This window comes from Malania oleifera, chromosome 10 (genome assembly GCF_029873635.1).
Source record: "Malania oleifera isolate guangnan ecotype guangnan chromosome 10, ASM2987363v1, whole genome shotgun sequence".
Lineage (NCBI taxonomy): Eukaryota > Viridiplantae > Streptophyta > Magnoliopsida > Santalales > Ximeniaceae > Malania > Malania oleifera.
In genome coordinates, this window is record NC_080426.1 from 62,413,017 (window position 1) to 62,435,212 (window position 22,196).

A 22,196-nucleotide genomic window follows, 5' to 3' on the forward strand; every position below is an offset into this window, starting at 1 on the left:
ACACCCGTCGCAGTCTACCCCTTCCACAAACCTTACATATTTAAAAGTTTTATGCACTGGGTTGCCCCTTTTTATATTATTATTTATTAATTAACAATAATATGGTTATTAAGGTATATTTATAACACATGATTATCACACTAATTTATATTAAAAATAATATTAATAAATAAATTAATATTTTTTAGTTTATTTAATACTAATTTAAATGTATAGATAGTTTTTTTGTTCATTTTAGAATTTAATTATATTTTATTAATAATTAATATATTTTAATGCATAATAAAATAATATATGATTAATTTTTAATTAATAATTTTGTTGACTCTTACTTCTAATTAATATTTAAATATTTTATTATGTGAAAATAACATATTATTATTTTTAATTAAAAATAATCTTGTTCTTAATTTAGATTTATAACACATAATTATCATATTAAATTTTATTAAAATAATATTATTAATTAAATTAATATTTTTTATCTTTAATATTTATTTAAATTTAATAGATGATTCTTTTTCTTCATTCCAGAATTTAATATGTTTTTTGAATAATTGATATATTTTAATACATAATAAAATAATACATGACTATTTTTTAAATTATAAAATAGTTACTAAATTTTTTTATATTTACAAAATTCTATGAAAGGAGCCACTTACAAGTGGCCAAAAAATTATCTTAAATTATTCTTAAAAATAGTAGTTAAAAAAAAATACTTTTTAATAATAAGTGTTTGTTGTAATACAAATCAAACGCCACTTTTTTTTCCTTTTTTTTTTAAAAAAAATATTTTTTTAAGTGAAAAGTGCTATAAGCACTTTTAAGTGCCCCAAATGAGGGCTAAACCTATTTAATATATATATATATATTAAAAAAAAATAATGTCTTCAATCACAAATTCACGTTGGAGTTCGCAGGAGAACATTTACAGGAGAATCAAATTACAATAACAAAGAATTTAAAATCTAATTCAAAATTTAACCTAAATTTAACCACTTCGTAAGTGGTGGCTGAAACCCATTTCTCCTTCTCCTCCACCAAACCCAATCATACTCTCAACTATACAGGAAATCAACACGTGTAACAATTGAACACATGAGAAATAAATAATTTCCTATCGCAGAAAACAGCCAATATATTCTTTTGAATGACTTGCTCCAATGTGGTACTGCGCATCACAGAGGCATAACCTTCTTTCAAAACAAAGCAAGGTACACATAACCTTATAATATGTGCATCCACAGCCAAGAAGAGTTGCTTCCTGTTCTGCATTGCAAATGTGGAAGACCAAAGCTTGGTCTGAACTCTCCTGCATCCGCTCAAATCTTTCTTTCGAGGTTAATGCATCATAATGGCTTTGGTGCATGATCATCAACTGCTCAGACTGAGAAGCTCCAATTCATTCAACTTGGGGACCCAAAACCCCAACAAATTCCTCTAGAAATATGAGGACTGCTCGTGAAGCACATTTAAATGAGCAAGTATCCTCGCCGCCAACGATTTCATTATACTGTTTCCTCGCTGGGTTATGTCCACTAAAGGCATCTGAGCTAAGGCTCCATACTTCTGTTTGAACTCAATCAGCCGGAAAATCCTCTCTAAAGCATCAAGAACCTTCTCCAGCAATCTCTGTGAGGGAGAGCCCAGTAACCTTATGATTGGTGGTATGGCATCTGCTTCTGCGAGCACCTTACAGCCACTTTGCAGCCTTTCGCCTTCAATTAAGGTCAATAAAGCATCTAACGAAGCCTCACATGCTGCAGAATCAGGATCCTGAAGAACCCTCACGAGGGGTTTCACTGCATCGGCCTCCACAAGGCAAAATGATGATTCAATTGTACAGATTCCTTCATGGACTGGGCAGCGAGCCTCGGGTGGAGCCGAGAAACACCACAAACCCCCACGCCTTGGCATTGGCCTGCTCAACCTGAGTGAACTCTTTGAAAACTGAGCAAGAGAAACGGCTGCATGCCGTTTTGTCAAGGTGGTTCCCAACTCGAGTTGCTGTACCAATACAGGTATAGTGCCAATTTCAGCCACTCTCTTTTGTGATTCCTGGTTTGTTGGAACAGTGAAATGAGACATGCAACCTACAGCATTTTCTATTAGCTGATTTTTATGAGGACTGTTCTGCCTACCATCAAGAAAAAAAGTGGAAATGACAGGAAGCGCATCAGAATCCCAAAGCCACTTAGTGATCCGGAGGTCCTCTGGAAGGTTAGAAATAATACCCATTGCACAAGCTATCTCTTCCTCATCACTAGAAGATCTGATAATCTTGACTAAGGTCTCGATGCAATTCTGTCCCACATGCTCCAAAATCTCACTTTCAGCCCCATCTTCTACCAGGCAACAGAATAGTTTCACAGCATTTGACCGTACCTCTAGGTTATTAAGCTCACACAACTGAACCAATACCTGGACAGCTGAGCACTGAAAGCATAATTAGACATGATTAGCAATCAGTATCGTTATGTTCATATCCAATAAGAGATGACAATTTACTTTTCACAGAAGTAACAATATTCAGGAGAACATTTCCGAGTCTGGAAGGGAGGAAGTAATCATAAGCCAAAAGATTCTTTAAGTACAGTACATAGAAAAGAGGAAGTTTTTTAAGTCAACTATAACACATTACCAAAAGGAAGTTCTTAAATCAACTATAGGGAACATTATTACCCTATCTCCAGAGTGTGAAGATTTTAAGGAAAAGAAGCCACCCTTATTTCATTTCCTAGCCTAGGCTAACATACAGACGGAAATTGAACAGGAAAGTAGAGATTGAGAAGATTCCTAATGAAGAAAAAGTTGGCAGAGTGCTTGTCAAAAATGAAATAACACCAAGCCATTTTTTCTTGCAGTCCTGAGGGTCTTGCAGATTCATGCGGACAATTGTTTCAGTCACAAAACAAAACATCATTGGCAGTTTAAAATTTTCAAATGCTAGGATTAAAGAAGTAGAAAAAAAGTCTTGAATAATCGTAGCATATTGTTTAACTGCATATGCATGCATATAACAGAGTATTTGAAGTAAACACCCAAAAAATGGAATGTACAAGCATTCGAAATTATCAGTGCACATTCAAAATGTGGCCAGTTCTGTTTCAACAAGCCATATTCATAAGTTCATGCATTATGCCCTTGACAAATGTTGCTTCACAGGCAAGCATCAAAGCAATAGGTGCTAGGACAGCTGACTCAGGAATTTATCTTGGCAGTTTGCCTAGCTCGGTCTAAGGCATTTGTATGCCACACTACCAACGGCCTTGACCTTGCCCTGTCAGCTTGGTGTTCTTGCCTGCACTTTACATTTGAGCTCCCCCCTCCACCCCCACAGTGAAAAAGGGAGGAAAAAAAAAACCACAAAACCAAGCCTAGTTTTGGATTAGTTTGGGGTGCCATATCCCACTTCATAAATTATATATTATCTAGATCTACCAGGTTTAAGAGATTCACTACAAATCTTTTTAAATATGCAACTGGGCCAATCTAGGCCTAAATAAGCTTAGAGTTTTGAACCCAAACCTAAGGGTGTGTTTGGTTTGGCAGCTAGGCTAGGATAGGCTACCTTTAGCCCATGTTTAGTGCAAAATAGCAATAGGATAGGACTGGCCAAGAAGGGCCCAGCCTTTTTGTCTGGGATAGGGATGGCTCCCCCCCCCCCCCCTCCCCCAGCGAAAAAGAAAAAAGCACCAGTTTCAACCGAGATCATTATCTACCTCATCCCTCTTGTTCAGCTTTCTTTACACCATTTTATAATTACTTCTTGATTGGAGTTACTTTTTTTGGAGCTTTAAGAAGATAATTGGGTTTTAGAAGGGGTTACATGCAAAATCAGAGTTGGCTTCTCTTGGAAGCCTTGGGGTTGGTACAAGTAAGAGCTTTCAGCCTCTTTACCAGAAAGTTTTGGCTAGTCTTTGAGAGGATTTTTCACCAGAGCAAAGTAGCTCCAAACCAGCCAGGGATGTGAAATTTGGAGGCTTGGTTTTTGAGGATTCAACCAGGCAGAGCCTGCCAGTCTCTCCATTGCTACTAAAGGCGCGAGAGACTAATAGAAAGCCGCCATTACTGCTCCAGAAACTTTTCATATTAGTGTGGTTTTGAGGTGTTTACACCTGTAACTTAAAAATAGAAGTTGATTTAGCCATAGGCTTGATGTTTCTTGATTGTTTTCTTAATTCTATGTGAATCATCATCTTGTATTGGGTACTCATCTGAAAATAAAGTTGCTGTTGTGCCTAGAAATTACATATTTTCTGGAATTCAGCACAGTGATATTTCTATTATTTTTAGGATTTAGCTGTTGTTGGAGTCAAAGAAGGTTGTTAAAATTCTATTCTAAAATCTCAGTGTTTATTTGCTTTTATTCATACACTTATTTGTGGGTTCATGGCTGCAAGGGGTGAAAGAGAAAATAGCAGCCATAAAGGCATATATGTGACGATTGAGATGTTTGGAGAGCTGCAGGTGCAAGTAAGACAACTTACTCAGCTTGCTACACAAGTTGAGACTACCGAAATGACAGCGATAATGAACTAGATCATGTTAGAGGATCAAGAATGAAATCAATTAGCAATCTAATGCTGAAATTGACAGCTCTAGTGATGAAAGGTGCTCTAAAAATGAAAGCCTGCATGGCAAAATGAAAGGCCTCGAAGATGAAAGATTGCATTGTACATGCTCTACAAAATTTCCAAGTGCGGTGTACAGGTTCATATTTCAGAATTCAATGGTGATATTGAAGACAGAATATTTTGACTGGGTTGATAGCATTAGGTGGAAAGATATATTGGAAATGAGGAAAGTGAAGCTTGTGGGAGCAAAGATTAGGGGAGTTGCTTCTATTGTTGGAAACATGATTAAAATGATTGCAAGAACAGAGGGAAAGGGAAAATCAAAAAGTATGACAGGATGAAAAAGATGCCGAGGGCTCAATTCCTACCCCAAGATTATGAGCAAACCTTGTACCAAAGGGTTCAAAACTTGAGGCAGTGTGAGAAGTCCATCAAAGAGTATACTCATGAGTTTCATAGGCTTTTTGAGGCACAGTTTTATGAAACAGAATTTCAAAGGGTTAATTGCTACATGAATGGTCTCAAATAATAGACCAAGTAAGTTTGCAACAACTTTATAATGTGAGTGATGCCTATCCGCTTGCACTAAAAGTTGAGCCAAACTTGGCCAAAACATGGCTAATAAGCTTGGAACTGATTGCAGCACAGGTGCATCAACTATTAAAGGTAGGTGATGGCACTAACCAACCAAAAAGTAACAGTAATGGTAAAAAAAACCCAATAGATGTTAATAACCAGGGGAAATGCTACAGCTGCTATGAGCTCAGGCACAAGTTCAACGAGTGTCCAAAGAGGGGTGAAGGCAGAGTTGATCTTGTTGAGGATCAAGAGGCTGGTCGTGAGGAGAATTTTGCACTTCTTGAGGACCAAGAGCAGCAACTAGAAGCTGAAAATGATGTGGCAGAAGAAGGGATTGAGGGGTGATGTTCTTGGCAAGGCTTTAGTCACTCGATGGTCATTACTTCTCCTCCTGTCTGCAGTGACAACTGGCTACATAAGAATGTATCTTTTGAACTAGCTATACAGTTGGTGGAAAGCTCGCAACTTGATAGTTCATAGCAGGAACAGCAAGAATCTGGTTTGAGAAGGTGAACAAGATGGGATCGAAAACTGAAAGATATCCACAGCCATATCAGATTCTGTGTTCCAACAAAGGGAACAAGGTAATTTTCTCTTCAAGGTGCCTTGTTAATTTCTCAATCAGTTCTTTTAAAGAATATGTTTATGATGTGGCTACATGGATGCATGTCATATTCTTCTTGGGCGGTATGATATGAGGTACAATATAATTTTTTTGCAAACAATGGAAGCTTGTGAACTGATGACAAATGATGACATTAAGAGGCAAGGAAATGGTCATTCACTTACTCTCTTAAATAAAACAGATTTTGCTGAAGAAAGTTAAGAAAGGGTGCTTGTTTACATCCTTTTCGAAAGGAAGGAAAGCTGCAATTGGACTTCCCAAATGATGTCAAGGAGATTCTTGATAAGTTCAAATATGCGATGCTGGATGAGTTACTTAATGGACTTCCTCCCATGAGGGATATACATCTAATCTTTTTTCTGACGGCTGCATTACCTAATTTGCCACACTACCTTATGAGCCCAAAGGAGCATGAAAAGCTTCAAAAGCAAGTTAAAAAGCTTCCTAGAAAGGGATTCATTCAAGAGAGCCTAAGTACTTATTCCGCACTAGCTTTACTCACTCCTAAGAAGGATGGAATGTGGGTGGACAGCAGGGCTATGAACAAGATAACCATTCAATACAGGTTTCCTATTCCAAGATTGGATTATATGCTTGATACTAGCTGGATCTCAGGTTCATTCAAATATCAACTTTAAGAGTTGTTATCACCAAATCAGTATCAGACACCAAGTTGAGTGGAAAACAGCCTTCAAACCCAAGGAATGGCTCTATGAGTGACTGACATGCCCTTCAGGTTGTCCAATGCACCTAGTACCTTGATGAGATTTATGAATCAAGTGCTAAGACCTTTCATTGGGAATTTTTATTTTTTTTATCATTTATTTTGATGATATTTTGGTATACAGGAGGGACAAGCAAAGTCGCAGTAATCATTTGAGGGCTATCCTACAACTCTTGAGGCAAAATCAACTTTATGCAACATAAAGAAGTGCAGTTTCAGGGTGGACGGGTGGGAATTCCTAGGTTTCATTGTCCCGACAAAGGGAATAGTAGTTGATCCATCGAAGATTGAAGCTATAACCAACCTACCTACTCCAAGAACAATTATGAAGATTAGATGTTTTCATGCTTTGGCCACATTTTACTTAAGATTAAGGAATTTCAGCACTACAGACTACAGTCGCTCCCATTACAAGGTTTCTCAAAGGTGGGAAGTTCAGTTGGACTCTGGAGATTGAAGGGAGCTTTGAGGAGATAAAGAAGATGATCCAAGCACCAATTTTCGCCTTACCAAACATTGATAAGCTCTTTGAAGTTCATTGTGATGCATCAAAGATTGGCGTTGGGCTGTCTTGAGTCAAGAAGGAAGACAAGTGGCTTATTTCAGCAAGAAATTCAACAAAACTTGACACAACTACTATACTTATGACTTGGAGTTTTATGCTACTGTTCAAGCATTGAAATTCTGGTAGCATTACCTCATTCAAAAGGAATTTATTCTAATTATGATCATGAGGCCTTGAGAAATCTTAATTCCCAAAGAAGCCAAGTGAGAGGCATGCTAAATGGGTGGCATTCTTGCAGGAGTACACTTTCTCATTGAGACATAAGGTTGGTTCGCAAAATAAACTAGCAGATGCATTCAGTAGATGGTGTTGACTTTTTGAATCTGATCCCTGTTTTGATGCTGACAAAGCACAAGTATCTTATGCGCGCATTTAGTGCTTGAACAGGTTCACATTTCAGCACGAACATAAGGTACTGAAAAATGGAAGCCAGGGACTTAAAGAACAATAATGTCCAACATATTTCATAAAGTCAGAAGAGCAAATAAGAAGAAAAAGGAGACATTTGTTTTCTATTGTAATGCATTTTCGTTTTATATTTTAGTTTATAATAATGCATGATATGATTAAAAGCTCAGGATGACCATAGACCGACCGTAGGGAATCAAAACACGACCATAGACTGACCCTAGGTCTCAAAACTTTTCATGAAAAATCTCCCAACTTAAATACCATACTTATACATACAGGGGTGAAATTTTGTAAAGTCAAAATTAGGGCTAAAATTGAAAATTTACAAAGCCCGATCAACTGACCTTTAGCGTTAAAAACACCTCGGTCGACCAACCTTGACCGACCGGCCTATTATCGAAGGCTCAAGGACAGCCGACCAGCCTTCATTTTTTGAACCGGTTTCTTTAGACGGCCGAGCATCCATTTAGTTCAAAACTTCCACGGTCGACCGGCCTTCATGAACAGCCAACCGGTCTTGAGCTTAGGTCGACCAAACCTACGAAGGTTCGAAAATCGCCTTTGGGCGGTCAACCATCACTTTTCAAGGCCAACCAAGCCTCTTATAAAATTCAAATTTTTTGACTTGGCCCGATCGACCGGCAATGCCCTAGGTCGACCAAACCTCTCGGGTTGACTTAATTTTAAGCGCTAATAAAGGCTTAAATTTTTCATTAAACAATTTTTTTAATGTGTCCCTAACGGTTAGATTTTCTAAGAAGTCTATATATACCTCCTCATTACTCAATTTTCAAACAAGAGATTAGATTGAAAATCCTCCCAAACATTTTTGTGCTTTAATTCCATACTCTCTTTCTCATTCAATTGAAAATCTTTTAAGAGAACATTTATACTCATTCACCTCTTTCATTAGCAAATATTACTGCTCTTGAGGGTGAATGAAGTAACTTTCATTTGGGCATTTATTTTCATATCAAAAAACTATTTACTCTCATTTACTTCTTCATTTTGAAAATCATTTTGAGAGTAGGTTTTAAGAATCTCCACATAGCTTTTCTTTGTTAAATATTTTGTGGAGAAATTATTGATAGGTTGTGAATCTTTGCACATTCATTGCAAGATTCACAAGCTCATACTTTTTATTTGTAAAAATCCTCTTGAGCTAGAAACCCAAGCTTCCATTGAACCATAAATTTATGTATCATTTTCGGAGAAATTTCTTGTGTTAATTTTTTAGAAGACCTGAGCACATATTTTTAACTCAAATATCTTGTGCTTGAAAAGTCTTTTTGCAATTTTTGTTTTCCTAGAAAATATCTCTATTGCACAAATCACTTGAAAGTAAACCCTAGGTTCTCCTTCATTTTTTATTGGAAAATATTTTTGGGAGAAAATTTTATTTGGGGTTTAAATCTTTGAGTACTCATCATATATATATATATATTATTCAAAGATTATTTTTTGAGAAAATCACCTCACTCAACTGAGCTTTAACTCACATCATACATGAGTGCATTTGCGCTTTAAATTTGTACATCATCTGCTTTTGTTAGAAGCAATTTATTTGTACACAAATTTGTTATTAACTGTTGTATTCCCGACATGTGATCGGAAGAGGATTGCACTGGCCTGTAACATGCACCGGATTGGCTCAGACCCGGTTAGGAGAGTCCCGAATAGACTTAAACCCGGTTAAGAAAGTCCCGGACTGGTTCAGACCTGGTTAGGAGAACTAGGTGCAGCGTCTTGTAAGGTGTGGCTAGGTTGGGGTCAGCCCTGTAATGTCACCTGGGGTATTCCTCGCCCAGTAAGAAAAGAAAGTTGTAATCGGTGACGCTCTACCCCATTAAGTGAGCATTAGTGGAATCTTCTTACTTGTTAGTGTGAGGCGGGGACGTAGGCAAGTTTGGAAGAACCCCGATAACATATTCTGTGTCACTCTCTTTCCTATGCTCTTTAATTTCTACACTTGAATGCGTTATTTAATCTTCTGTGTATGATATATATATTTGCACATTTTAATTATTGTGAATGTTTGGGAAGTACTTTGATTTATTTATCTGTCCAGTTTTATATTGTTGGGTAATTGGTATTTGCTTAGACAAACCCTAGGTTGTGAAATACTGCTTATGGTTTAACACTGAACATACCTAACCTAGGAAGAATTTTTGAAGTATCCAATTAACCCCTCCCCCTCTCGGGAATACACCAATTACATCGGATGGGCATATTTTCTGAAAACTATGTATATTAGTGCTTTTTGGTTGGAGCTAACCAAGGAACAATACAAAGAAGACCTAAGTTTTTAGAAATTCTTGAGAAATTTGCAGCTAGGGTTCAAAATGTATGTGCAAAATATGTTGTGAAAGTTGGGTAACTTGTTCAAGGGTTTTAAGCAACATTCTCAAAGGTTCCTTGAGGGAATATTTGATACCTAAAATGCACGGAGGAGGTTTAAAAGGTCATTTTGGCAGGAATAAGACTATAAATTTAGTGGCTGAAGGTACTTTGTGGCCTTCCATGCACCAAGATGTGTATAATTATGTTGATTGGTATCGGTTCTGCCAAGTTTCAAAGAGGCAGCTGCTGAATACAAGTCTTTGCACACACTTACCAAGACCTGAGGCTACAGCACTGTCGGTTGATTTTAGCATGGATTTTGACCTCAAATTGCCACAGACAACCAGAGTGTTGTCTCCATCTTTGTAGTTGTGGATTGGTTTTCAAAGATGGCTTACTTTAATGCATGCAATAAGACATTGGATGCAACACGTGGCTAAACATTTCTTTCAAGACATGGTCAGGTCAAATAGGGTACCAAAGAGACACATCAAACCGAGACACAAAGTTCCTCAGTGATTTTTGAAGACCTTATGGAAGTTATTGGCAACAAAATTTCAATACAATAGTGCCTGTCACCCTAAAAAAATGGCAAACTGAACTAGTGAATAGAAATTTGGGGAATTTATCACAATGCCTTGTAGAAGGACAACATTTGGCACTAGGATTTGAGCATACAACATGCTGAATTGCTTCTAGCAATACCATTAACCGACCTACGAGTTAAAGTCGCTTTCAGGTGGTGTGTGGTAGAAATTCAAATCAGTTGTTGACCTTGTAGATGTCTCTAACAAGCCTAGGCTCAGTGATGATGCCATTGTGATACAGGGGCAGCATCAAGGTTCTGCAGCCATGGAGAAATTAGAAGAGAGGAAGGAAGGGGAAGGGAGAAGAGGAGATACCAGGGGAAAAACTCACTTTCACTTCAATTCAAATTCATCAACAACTGCCTAAATCATGGCTTTCACACACTATTTATAAGAAAGGCTATAACATATGAAATTACACACATACCCCTAAAACTACATTACATTACAAACATACCCCTAGAATACACAATTATTGTTGGCCTAACAAGGCTTAATCTCGTTTTGATGATAATAAATCAAGGTTACTAAGTTTGTTTTTAAGTTAAGTTTCAGGACTCAAGTGATTTATGAAGTCAAGTAATTGTACTTGACAAAAATTTGTTGAAGCTTAGACTTAAAGCTACAAGTCATGAGGAACATGAAGAATATTGAAGAATTGATCAAAGGTCAGATGATTATTGAAAGCCTTACAACATGAAGACTTAGGAACTTAGATGGTTTTATTTTGATTAAGTCTCACGTAAGTACTTCTAGTCTCAATATTGAAGTTGAAGCTCTTAGGATTCATTCTGGGCTTAGAGACTTGTTTCAAAACATGGAAAATATTTTCGTAAGGTCTAAAATATGTTTTCCTAGTTAACAAATTCAAGTTTTGGAATTAAAGTTTGAAAAACACTAAATAACTTAGTGGTCAGGCAACTAATGACTTTGCATCAGGCAATTGATATGCTACTGCCAGTGTTAATGAAAGAACAGAATAGGATCAAGCGACTAAACCATCGGGGTCAGGCGATTGACCTACTACTGAATGTTCTTATGCGCTATTTTAAATAAGTTCAAGCGATTGACCCTATGGATCAGGCAACTGAAGTCGATGTTTTAAACTTATAACAGCGCAGATTTTGTTTCTAAATTCGAATGTTTGGGTTTCCAAATTTGAATCAAACTTAGGGAAAACGGTAACTATTATCTCTACTCTATATAAAGTTAATCTTTTTGCAAATTAGGGTATCCAATACTCACATACAATTCATAAATTCATGTTATACTCTTGAAATATTTTCTAAACGGCTGCTGTGAGTTTTTTCTGAAAACCCTACACGAAAATTCCGGTTTGATTTTTAAATCTTCATTCTACAATCAGAATATTGTCAATATCTTCATGAGCTTCATCTCTTTATTGATTTATTGAAGTATATTGTGTTCTAACCTATACAAATTATGCTCTGTTGAGAGTATTTTTGTTGTACAAACAAAACTTGTATTGCTAGTTTTGCAATTGACGGTTCAAGTTGTTTAATCATTGCCTAGCGAGAGGTTGTTCTTGTTAGAGAAGGGTCTCCACCTCGAACGGAGAGACAGGTGCTTCACCTGTTCAACGAAGCGGCGAAAGGAAATCCTCAAAGTGAGTTGCTTGAGGCAAGGACGTAGGCTGCGGGCCGAACCTTGTAAAAAATCTTGTGTTCGCTCTTCTTCCCTTTCTATTTAATTCTTGCAAGTTATAATCTGCGTGTATGATTTTGACTTCATTGAGAACTTGCTGAATATTGAGATTTTAAATCAAGTTACCATATTGAATGTTGGTTTATGTAATTGGATGAAAAATCAAACAAGTTTTGATATCTGAATTTAGCTGTGTTTGCCTGAGATTAAGTTGGTGTGATTGATTATTTAATTGAAGCATAAGTGTCAAGATAACCTCAGTTGTACTACTAAATTTGTGTCTTAAGAACATTATTGATTATTGCTGAAAATCAGATTATGATATTTAATTAACTGAATTAATTGAAATTTAAATTTGGCTTGTAATTTCAGCTTTCATATTCATATCTAGGATTGTCGATTGGTATAGTACAGTCGCTGATTAGTTTATTGTGATTGATATTAGAGTGGTTGTGGTGATTTAAATTAAAAGGGGTTAATATTCAATGAAATTCCGCTAAGAAATTTTTAATTACCCAATTCACCCCCCTCCTAGGATTACATCTTTAATTTTAATTACTATAAACAAGCCCCCAACATAAATACTCCTAATACAAGCAACTACACACAACTAAATAACTAAGCACATTTGGATTTCGGACCCAATAAACCATTCACCCTATTCTTTGACATAGGCCTCCTAATTGGGCTGAAATGATCCATCCAAATAGCCGCTCCATCACCATGAATAGAGTCATCTCGTATCATAAGAAAGGAACCAGCAATATGCTTCAACATGGTGAGGGGAAGAATTCGTGATTGCATCAATTCATACTTCTTTTCGTCAATGGAGAGAGAATAAGAATTCCCATATCCATCATGCTTTACCTTCCTATCAAATAACCATGGTCGGCCCAAAATAATGTGACAAATTTTGAGGAAGGATATCAAATTGGACTGTCTCCAGAATGGAACCAATCTCAAACGTAAGCAGCGATCATGGACCTTCAAGTTGGTATTATTCACCCAATCAATTATGTATGGTTCAGGATAAGGCTCAACTTCCAAATTTAACTTCTTCAGTGTCATCAAAAACTACATTTGTGCAACTATCAAGATCAATAAGCAAAGTACAAAGTTATTCTTGGCCTATCACTTGAGTTTGAAAGATGTCGGTTTGCCTCCAATCCTCTGTATTTTTAACCTTGTGGGAAGACAGCACATGTTGAAGCACTAAACAGGTTCTCAAAATGCCATCATCATCTAAGTCACTTGAATTTCCGTTTCAGCTTCAACTACTTGAGTATCATCATCATCATCTTCTTCTTTTTCTGCAACAGCCATGAATTGGTTAAGACATTGTGTAGCTTACTTGCTCGATGTCCAAAACCTTGAAATTTAAAGCATTTGAGTGATGGTTTGCTCTTAGAAGTTGTTCCAAAATACTCAGGAGTCTTCCAAGAGGTATTAGTCTGAACACCTTTATACAATTGCTCAACTGTCTTCTCTTGTACCACTCTACTGGTACTCCAAATAATACACCCAATCAGAAAATTCAAGAGAACCATCATCATTAAAATTTGAGACTTCTAGTTTAATTCCCTTACTCAAATGATTATTTCAGCCTTCACACAACTCAAAAGCATGAGGGACAGCATCTATTCCACCATCTTGTTTGGTAGGAAATTCCATGGGCCTTTCACCCACGGCTGCAAGTTCGGTTAGTAGCCTATTCAAAGCACCAGTAATAGTCCCCAAAGCATTTTCCATATTTTGTACCCTACAGGATAACAACTCCACCTTTCCAGACAATTCAACATTGGTCACCATGATGCACTTATATGAAGCGAATCACAAACTTCACTTTCAATTATTTAAGAAAAATCTTCAAGTCACCTTTATTCTTGAGTATCACGCAAAAATGAAACAATTTCACTAGAAAAACTCACAAATAGCAGCAATAAAACCTGACTTTTGATGCTGGCAGCAACAATTTCTAGGGTTTCATGCCACATTATCGTGTTTGCTTATGCAATTTCAAGTTAGGAACCAAAATATCATGCTGCAAATCAAAATATCATGAGAAAACAGCAATTTCTCGTGACTGGGAACTAATTTCTCATGATTCTGGAAGCAGAGGGAAGTCCGGCAGAATCGCACTTGCAGTCACCAGTGCGTGGGGTGTGTGGGTCGCCAGCGGCGACTTTCCGGCAATTATTTTTTGGTAAGCAGTAGATCCAAGGGTGGTGAGTCAAATGGTGGTGGTCTGTCAAGAAAAACTCCAGAAATGGTGTAGTTTGAAGGGGGACGGTGGCTGGTCAGGTGGAGTGGGGGGCTTCACAGCTGGTCGGTTGATGATGCAATTTTGAGGGAAAAGGTTTCATGGTCAGTTGGTGATGCAATTTTTAGGGGAAAGGTTTCGGGGGGGTTCTGTTTTTGGTGGTATGGGTGGTGTTGCAGGATGATGGCTGGAAAGTGGTGTTTGAAGAAATGGGGACACGGATGGTATTTTCTAAAAAGTTCTGAAACTGCAGAACTGCTTTTGGTTTTCCTTTTTTTTTTTTTTTTTGCTTAACTGACATTTCAGAAAAGAAATGATGAGATGAGAAAGTAACAGAAGAGGAGATTAATGGAGAGATTGAAAGAAATTACAAGAGAGGAAGGAAGGGGAAGGGAGGAGATACCAGGGGGACAACTCACTTTCACTAACAATTCAAATTCATCAACTGCCTATATCATGGCTTTCACACACTATTTATAGGAAAGCTTCTAAACAAATGAAATTACACACATTCCCCTAAAACTACATTACATTACAAACATACCCCTAGAATACACAATTACTACAAACAAGCCCCCGACATAAATAATCCTAACACAAGCAACTACACACAACTAAATAAGTAACCACATTTCGATTTCAGACCCAATAAACAATTCACCCTATTCTTTGACATAGGCCTCCTAATTGGGTTGAAATGATCCATCCAAATAGCCGCTTCTCATCCTACATCACATTGCTTATGCTGAAAATTCAAAAGAGGTTCAAGAAAGAGTCAAAGGAGGCTTGCAAGCGTGAACAGAATCTACAAGGAAGTAATTAATCAATATAGGTAGTTCAAGGTGATTGGGTGATGGTTTTCCTTCTGAAACAAATATTTCCATAGGAACTTTCCACAAGTTGAAAAGTCGAAAGATTGGGCAATACAAGTTTTGATATATCACCAATCTTTGATGTGGCTGACTTGAACCCATTCCATGGTGATCTGAACACTAGAACACAATGTTGAGCGCAAGAACTTAACTAATGTCACTCCTAGCAAGGTAGAAAAGATTGAAGCTATCATACATGCACGAGAGGAGAAGACTAGGACTGGACTTCGTATTCTTGGTAAAATGGGCTGCCAGATTTGATTATGAGAATTCATGGATCAACAAGGAGGAATTCATGAAGATTGACCCTAACATTTGCTAGGCAGCCAATATGACGACTCACACAGATGCAAGTCTTTTCTTAGAAGTGGCGAATGATGCAAGTCTGCAATCTTAATGTAATTTTCTGTTTATATCAAATGTTGTTATTTATGGGTGCTAGGGTGTTAATGTGATTTCTAAATTTTGGGGTTTGGTCATATAAGCTTTTGAAGATCTTTTGATAATATTCAGGGGTATTTTTGTGATTGGAGTTATTTGTTAGGTGGGCTTCAGATAAGTGGATTTTAGCAAGGGTTATATGCAAAATGAGAGTTGACTTCTCTTGGAAGCCTTGGGGTTTGTTCAGCCACTTTTCCAGTAAGTTTGGCTTTAATCTTTGAGAAGATTTCTCTGCAAAGCACAATAGCTTCAAACCAGCTAGGATTGCGAAGATTTGGAGGCTTGGGTTTTCCATCAGCACCTACCATTCCTTCCTTTGCTACTAAAGGCGTGAGAGGCTAGCAGAAAGCTGCTGTCCGAGTTCTGATGTGAATAGTAACTAAAAACAAGTAGTTGTTCACATCTGGTGTGAATTTGAGATGTTTGCACCTGTAAATTAAAATTGAGGTTGATTTAGCCTTGGGCTTGATGTTTCTTGATTATTTTCTTAATTCTTTGTGAATTATCATCTTGTATTGGGTACTAATCTAAGAATAAAATTTCTATTGTGCCAAGAAATTGCCCTATTTTTTACATTGAAATTCATGCAATGTTCTTTTTATTTTTTTGAGGATTCAGTTGTTATTTGAGTCAAAGAAGGTTCTTAAAATACTATTCTAAAATCTCAAGTCTTTATTGGTGAATTTTTCTTCTATGCCTACACCTATTTGCATCAAAACTACAACAATAAAATTCCTCTTGCATGCCGCATCATCCTCTCCTACTTGGAAAGAATAACAACAACAACAAAACCAAGCCTTAGTCCCACTAAGTAGGGTCGGCTATATGAATCCCTTTCCGCCAATTTATGCGATTATGGACCATTTCTTTTGATAGATTCAAGGATATTAAATCCTTACTCACTATCTCCTCCCAAGTTATTTTAGGTCTACCTCTACCCCTTCTACTGCCCCCCACAGTAATTAAGTTACTCTTCCTCACAGGTGCACTATAAGGCCTACGTTGCAAGTGTCCATACCATCGAAGTCGTCCCTCCCTTAGCTTATCTTCTATAGGAGCTACACCTAACTTATCACGAATATGTTCATTCCTTAATTTATCTTTCAATATTATACCACTCATCCATCTAAGCATCCTCATCTCGGCAACTTTTACTTTTTGGATATTATGTTTCTTCGTCGCCCAACATTCCGATCCATATAGCATAACTGGTCTTATAGCTGTCCTATAAAACTTCCCTTTCAATTTTAAGGGTATTCTACGATCACATAACACACTTGAAGAACTTCTCCATTTTACCCAACCTGCTTTAACTCTATGCATTACATCATCTTCAATTTCTCCTTCAGCTTGCATAATAAACCCAAGGTATCGAAATCTACAAGTGCTATTTATTTCTTCATCATCAAGTTTAACTTTGTCTCCAATATTCCTCCTATCATCACTAAAATTACATTTCATATATTCTATTTATTTCTACTTATCCTAAAGCCTCTAGATTTCAAAGTTTCTCTTCCATAATTCTAACTCAGCCTCTACTCCATCCCTAGTTTCGTCAATTAATACAATATCATCTACAAACAACATACACCATGGAACCTCCTTTTGAATACTCTTAGTCAATTGGTCCATCAAAGCAAAAAGATAAGGACTCAAAGCAAATCCTTGATGTACACCTATGGTAATTGGAAATTCTCTAGTTTCTCCATCTATAGTCCTTACACTAGTCATTACTCCATCGTACATATCCTTAATGACATCGGTATACCTACAACATATACCCTTTTTTTTCTAAAACCCACCATAGAACTTACCTAGGTATCCTATCATATGCTTTCTCAAGGTCAATAAATATCATATGCAAGTCCCTCTTCTTTCCCCTAAACTTTTCCATTAATCTTCTTAAAAGATAAATAGCTTCTGTGGTAGATCTCCCAAGTATAAAACCAAATTGATTTTCTGAGATCTTTGTTTCTAACCTTAATCTTTGTACAACAACTCTTTCCCATAGTTTCATCGTATGACTCATAAGTTTAATTCCACGATAGTTATTATAATTTTGGATATCTCCTTTATTTTTATATATAGGTATTAAAGTGTTTTTCCTCCATTCATCTGGCATTTTCTTAGATTTTACAATTTTATTAAATAAATTAGTTAACCATATAATTCCGTTATCACCCAAGCATTTCCAAACTTCAATTGGGATGTTATCTGGTCCCATAGCTTTTCCCATTTTTCATCTTTTTTAGTGCAAACTTAACTTCATTAACTCTAATTTTGCAAATAAATCTTATATTTTTAGTCTTTTCCTCATTTGACAACTCTAAGTTTAAGTCTTCTATTTGATTTTCGTTAAACAACTTACTAAAGTAACTTTGTCATATTTCTTTAATATCTTCGTCCTTAACCAAGATAATATCATCCTCACTTTTTATGCATTTTACATTTCCTAAATCCTTGCTCTTCCTTTCTCTAACTTTAGCAAATTTATATATATCTCTTTCCCCTTCTTTTGTACCTAATCTATCATACAAACTATTAAATGATCTATATTTAGCTTCACTAACAGCCCTTTTTGCATCTTTTCTTGTCTCCTTATATTTTTCAAAGTTATCTCTATTTCTACTTGGAAAGAATAAACTTCTAATTTTAAATATGTGAAGGATCAAGAAGAAAGATGGCAAACAACTTGACAGATACCAATGCAGTTTGCAGGCCTCAAAGTGCAGTAGAACCGTATAATAGAGATCTTACTAGAGGCATTAAGAATTCAATATGTGGTGGTTCACGCTCTAATTCTGATGCATCTATTAAATCTTCGGGACGATTTCCAATTTCAATATTAAGATTATCAATTACTTCCTCTCCCAAAATTATCAGCTTTTGTAAGGCATCTATTCTATTCTAGAATTTTTCATCATGGTCAATTCAAGATTAATGATGGATATGAGGCTGCAAAGCATGGACTCAAGTTCACTCATCGTGGCATCAAATCTTTCTAGCCATGCAGCCAAGCTAATCGTCATTTTTTTCACCTGTATTTTTTTTTTTTTTCCCTTTTTTTAGCTTTCAAGCTGGTTCTAACTAGTTCAGTGAACCATCTAGTTAGATCTAAATGGACAAGATAGTTTAGAAGCTCAAGACAAAACTGAAGCTTAGAGGAGAAAATTAGGCTCAATGATTTGGTTGGGTCGGTTTCCGGATCTGGAGGAGTCAGATCAAATTAAATTCAAAAGAAACAATTCTTTTAAATCCTCATCCTCAATCAAAAACAAATGAATTAAGGTTTCAATACTTTATTCATTAAACACGACTAATATGATGAAGATGCAAGGATGAATTATTGTCAATGATGGCATGACCAAGGGCAGCAATTGACAAAGGTGGTACTGGTGTCAATTGTCAATAGAGTGATGATATGTGGACTTCACTCTATGTGAGTGGTCATGCGGCACTAATTGTAGCACACAAGCTTAACTAGCCAACCAAAAGTAAACTCTAGATTCACCACATGAACAAGTTCACAAGCTTGGAATACAAATTACATAGCCACATGCACCAAAAAAAACAAAGAAAAAAAAAAAAAAAAAACCAAGCATGAAAGCAAACACGAGACAAGCAGTAAACCATATAGCAATGCAATTCATATTAATACACGTATGCAGACAATGTGCGTTTAGCAAGGGAAGCAAGTAGAATAAACACATTTACAATTACTAGTCAATTATACAAGATTGATGAACACTCACACTCCCCTAAGAGCTTTATATGCTTTATCACACTAGCACTAGAAAACATCAATATGACTCCCATTGTTTTCTCAAAGGCTCCCCCACCCAAAGAATAAACTATACATTGCTATTCACGTGATGGTAAAGCACCCAATGTGTGCAAGATAAGCAATGACAAGCAAGCATAAAGCCCTGAATAAGCTTGGCCCATGACATTCTCCCACTTATGCGGTCGATGTCCTCATACACTTTAACACCAAGTATTCTTCAACTTTGTCCATGAACAGTTGCATGTCTTTTGCTAGCATCCAGTTGATTTTTCTTCTATTTCACCAAGAACTCGTGTTTTTATTGCCTTCATAATTTGAACTCTCTCTCTCTACAATATTCTCCTCAACTTCTTATTTATCGAGTTGTCGGGTCTTCAACGGTTCTTCATTCTTATGATTGAATAGCTTGAGGACATGGAACACACGATGCACCCATCCACGCTAAAAGGATCAATCTTATTTAGAAGCTTTCTCAACTTTCGTCAAGTCTCAACCCTACAGTGACCTAATATGTTCTAAAGGAGCAAGCACCAAGTCCCCCACATAGAAATACAAGTCTTCTCCCTTAATCTTGCCACTTCCTTATCTAGTAATTAGCATATTCTAGGTAGCCTTGGGCAATCTTCCGCTCTATCTCCATTTTTTTTCGGTGAAAATGTACATTCTCAAACTCTTTCCTTTATACAGCTCATCCACTATATGAGGTAAGAGTAGTTGTTGGCCTATAACAAGCTAAAAATGACTCCAGTTGGTTGTTAAGCTCTTTTGAGCATTGAAACAAGACTGATCCATGTCAAGTAAACGCACCCAATTCTTCTTACTGGTGGACAAAATGATGCAAGTACTCCTCTAAACCATTAAAATCACTTCCAATATATTGCAAAGTAGGGTGCCTTCTAAGGCTCTGTCTGCAAATTGTGCCTTTTGTGTGAGAGAAGTTTGAAGAATGTTCCCCATTTGTTTTTACATGCTCATTTGCTTGGGCTTATCCATATTAATGTTTGGGGACCTTCCCCGGCTAGTTCACATGAAAAATTTAAATACTACGTGACTTTTATTGATGATCATGGCAGATTTACTTGGGTCTACTTTCTTTGCTCTAAATCTGAGGTTTTTCGTACTTTCACTAAGTTTTTAGTGTATGTTGACAATCAATTTTCTGCTTCTATTAAGACATTACACACTGATTCTGGTGGTGAATATGTGTCTACAAAGTTTCAGGCATTTTTGGCTTCTAAAGGCATTATTCACCAACATTCATGTCCTTCTACTCCCGGACAGAATGGAGTAGCTGAACAGAAAAATCATCATCTCCTAGATGTGGTCCGTACTCTCTTGCTGGAATCCTCTATTCCATCCTTGTTTTGGGTTGAGGCTTTGAAAACTGCTACTTACTTGATTAATCGTTTACCTTCTCAAATCCTACTCATGGAGTCTCCCTATTTCTGTTTATTTGCTAAGCAACCTAGTTATGATAACCTCCATACATTTGGTTGTATATGTTTTGTTCATTTACCTCCTCATGAGCGACATAAATTATTTGCTCAATCTGTTCAATGTGCATTCTTGGGATACAATATGTGTCAAAAGGGATTTGTTTGCTATGATCCTACATTACATCACACACGCATTTCTATGAATGTTATTTTCATTGAAAATCAACATTTATTTCCTGTGTCCTCTGTACCCTCTTCTACTATGATTCTTCCCTCCTTTGAGGAGCAGTTCTCAGATCCTCATCCAATTAGTTCTCATTTTAAACCAAGTGTTGTGTATATAAGGCACCCCCACCCACAATCTCTTCCGGTAGCTCATCCGATATCTGATCCTACCACGCTCTAGATTCAATCAGTTGCAACACCTCCAGAGCCTTTGGTACGTCGCTCTTCTCGAGTGTCTGTACCCCCGAACAAGTATGGGTTTCCCTCTTCTTCAAGTTCTGGTAAATCTGTTTCAGCTCTTACTACTGCATTGTCCAATTTAGATATTCCCACTTCCTACTCACACGCTGCCAAGCATGATTGTTGGCGACAAGCTATGCAGGAAGAAATTGCCGCTCTAGAGGCCAATCTCTCCTAGGACATTGAGCCTTGTCCTCCCACCATTGTTCCTCTGGGTTTTAAACGGGTTTACTCAGTCAAGGCCCGATCTTATGGAAGTCTGGATCGTTACAAAGCCCGCCTTGTTGCACTTGGGAATAATTAGGAATATGGTGTCAATTATGAAGAGACCTTTGCTCTTGTGGCTAAGATGACTGTTGTTCGTACGAGTCTGGCTATTGTTGCTTCCAGTGAGTGGCCACTACATCAAATGGATGTCAAGAATGTTTTTCTTCACGAGGATCTTAAAGAGTGTATTTATATGAAGCCACCCCCAAGCTTGTTTCCCTCTCCAACTTCACATGTGTGTAAGCTTCGTTGTTCTCCTTATGGTCTCAAACAAGCTCTGAGGGCCTGGTTTGATAAATTCTGCACCACTTTATTACAATTTTCATTCAAGCAGAGCAAGTATGACACTTCATTGTTTCTTCTGAAATCGGACATGGGTATTGTTGTTCTTTTGGTTTATGTTGATGATATTGTGATTACTAGTTCCGATTTGGCTTTACTTGCTCAGCTCAAGACTCATCTCTCAGAGTCCTTTCATATGAAAGACCTTGGGTCTCTCACATATTTTCTTGGTCTTGAGGTGAATCGTAGTCCCTCAAGTATTTCACTCAATCAACATAAGTATGTTTGTGACTTGGAGGCCACAGCTGGCCTT

General features: G+C 37.0%; 1 protein-coding gene across 1 annotated transcript in view; it reads right to left on the reverse strand.

The window, feature by feature from the left end:
- Positions 1-888: 888 nt before the first annotated feature.
- The window catches only part of LOC131166208 (U-box domain-containing protein 44-like), a 62,849-nt gene continuing 41,541 nt past the window's right edge, over positions 889-22,196 (reverse strand). The window contains exon 5 of the mRNA XM_058124554.1: positions 889-2,439. Coding sequence (XP_057980537.1) covers positions 1,444-2,439 — 996 coding nt within the window. The 3' untranslated portion in view covers positions 889-1,443. The remainder of the gene's footprint in view (positions 2,440-22,196) is intronic.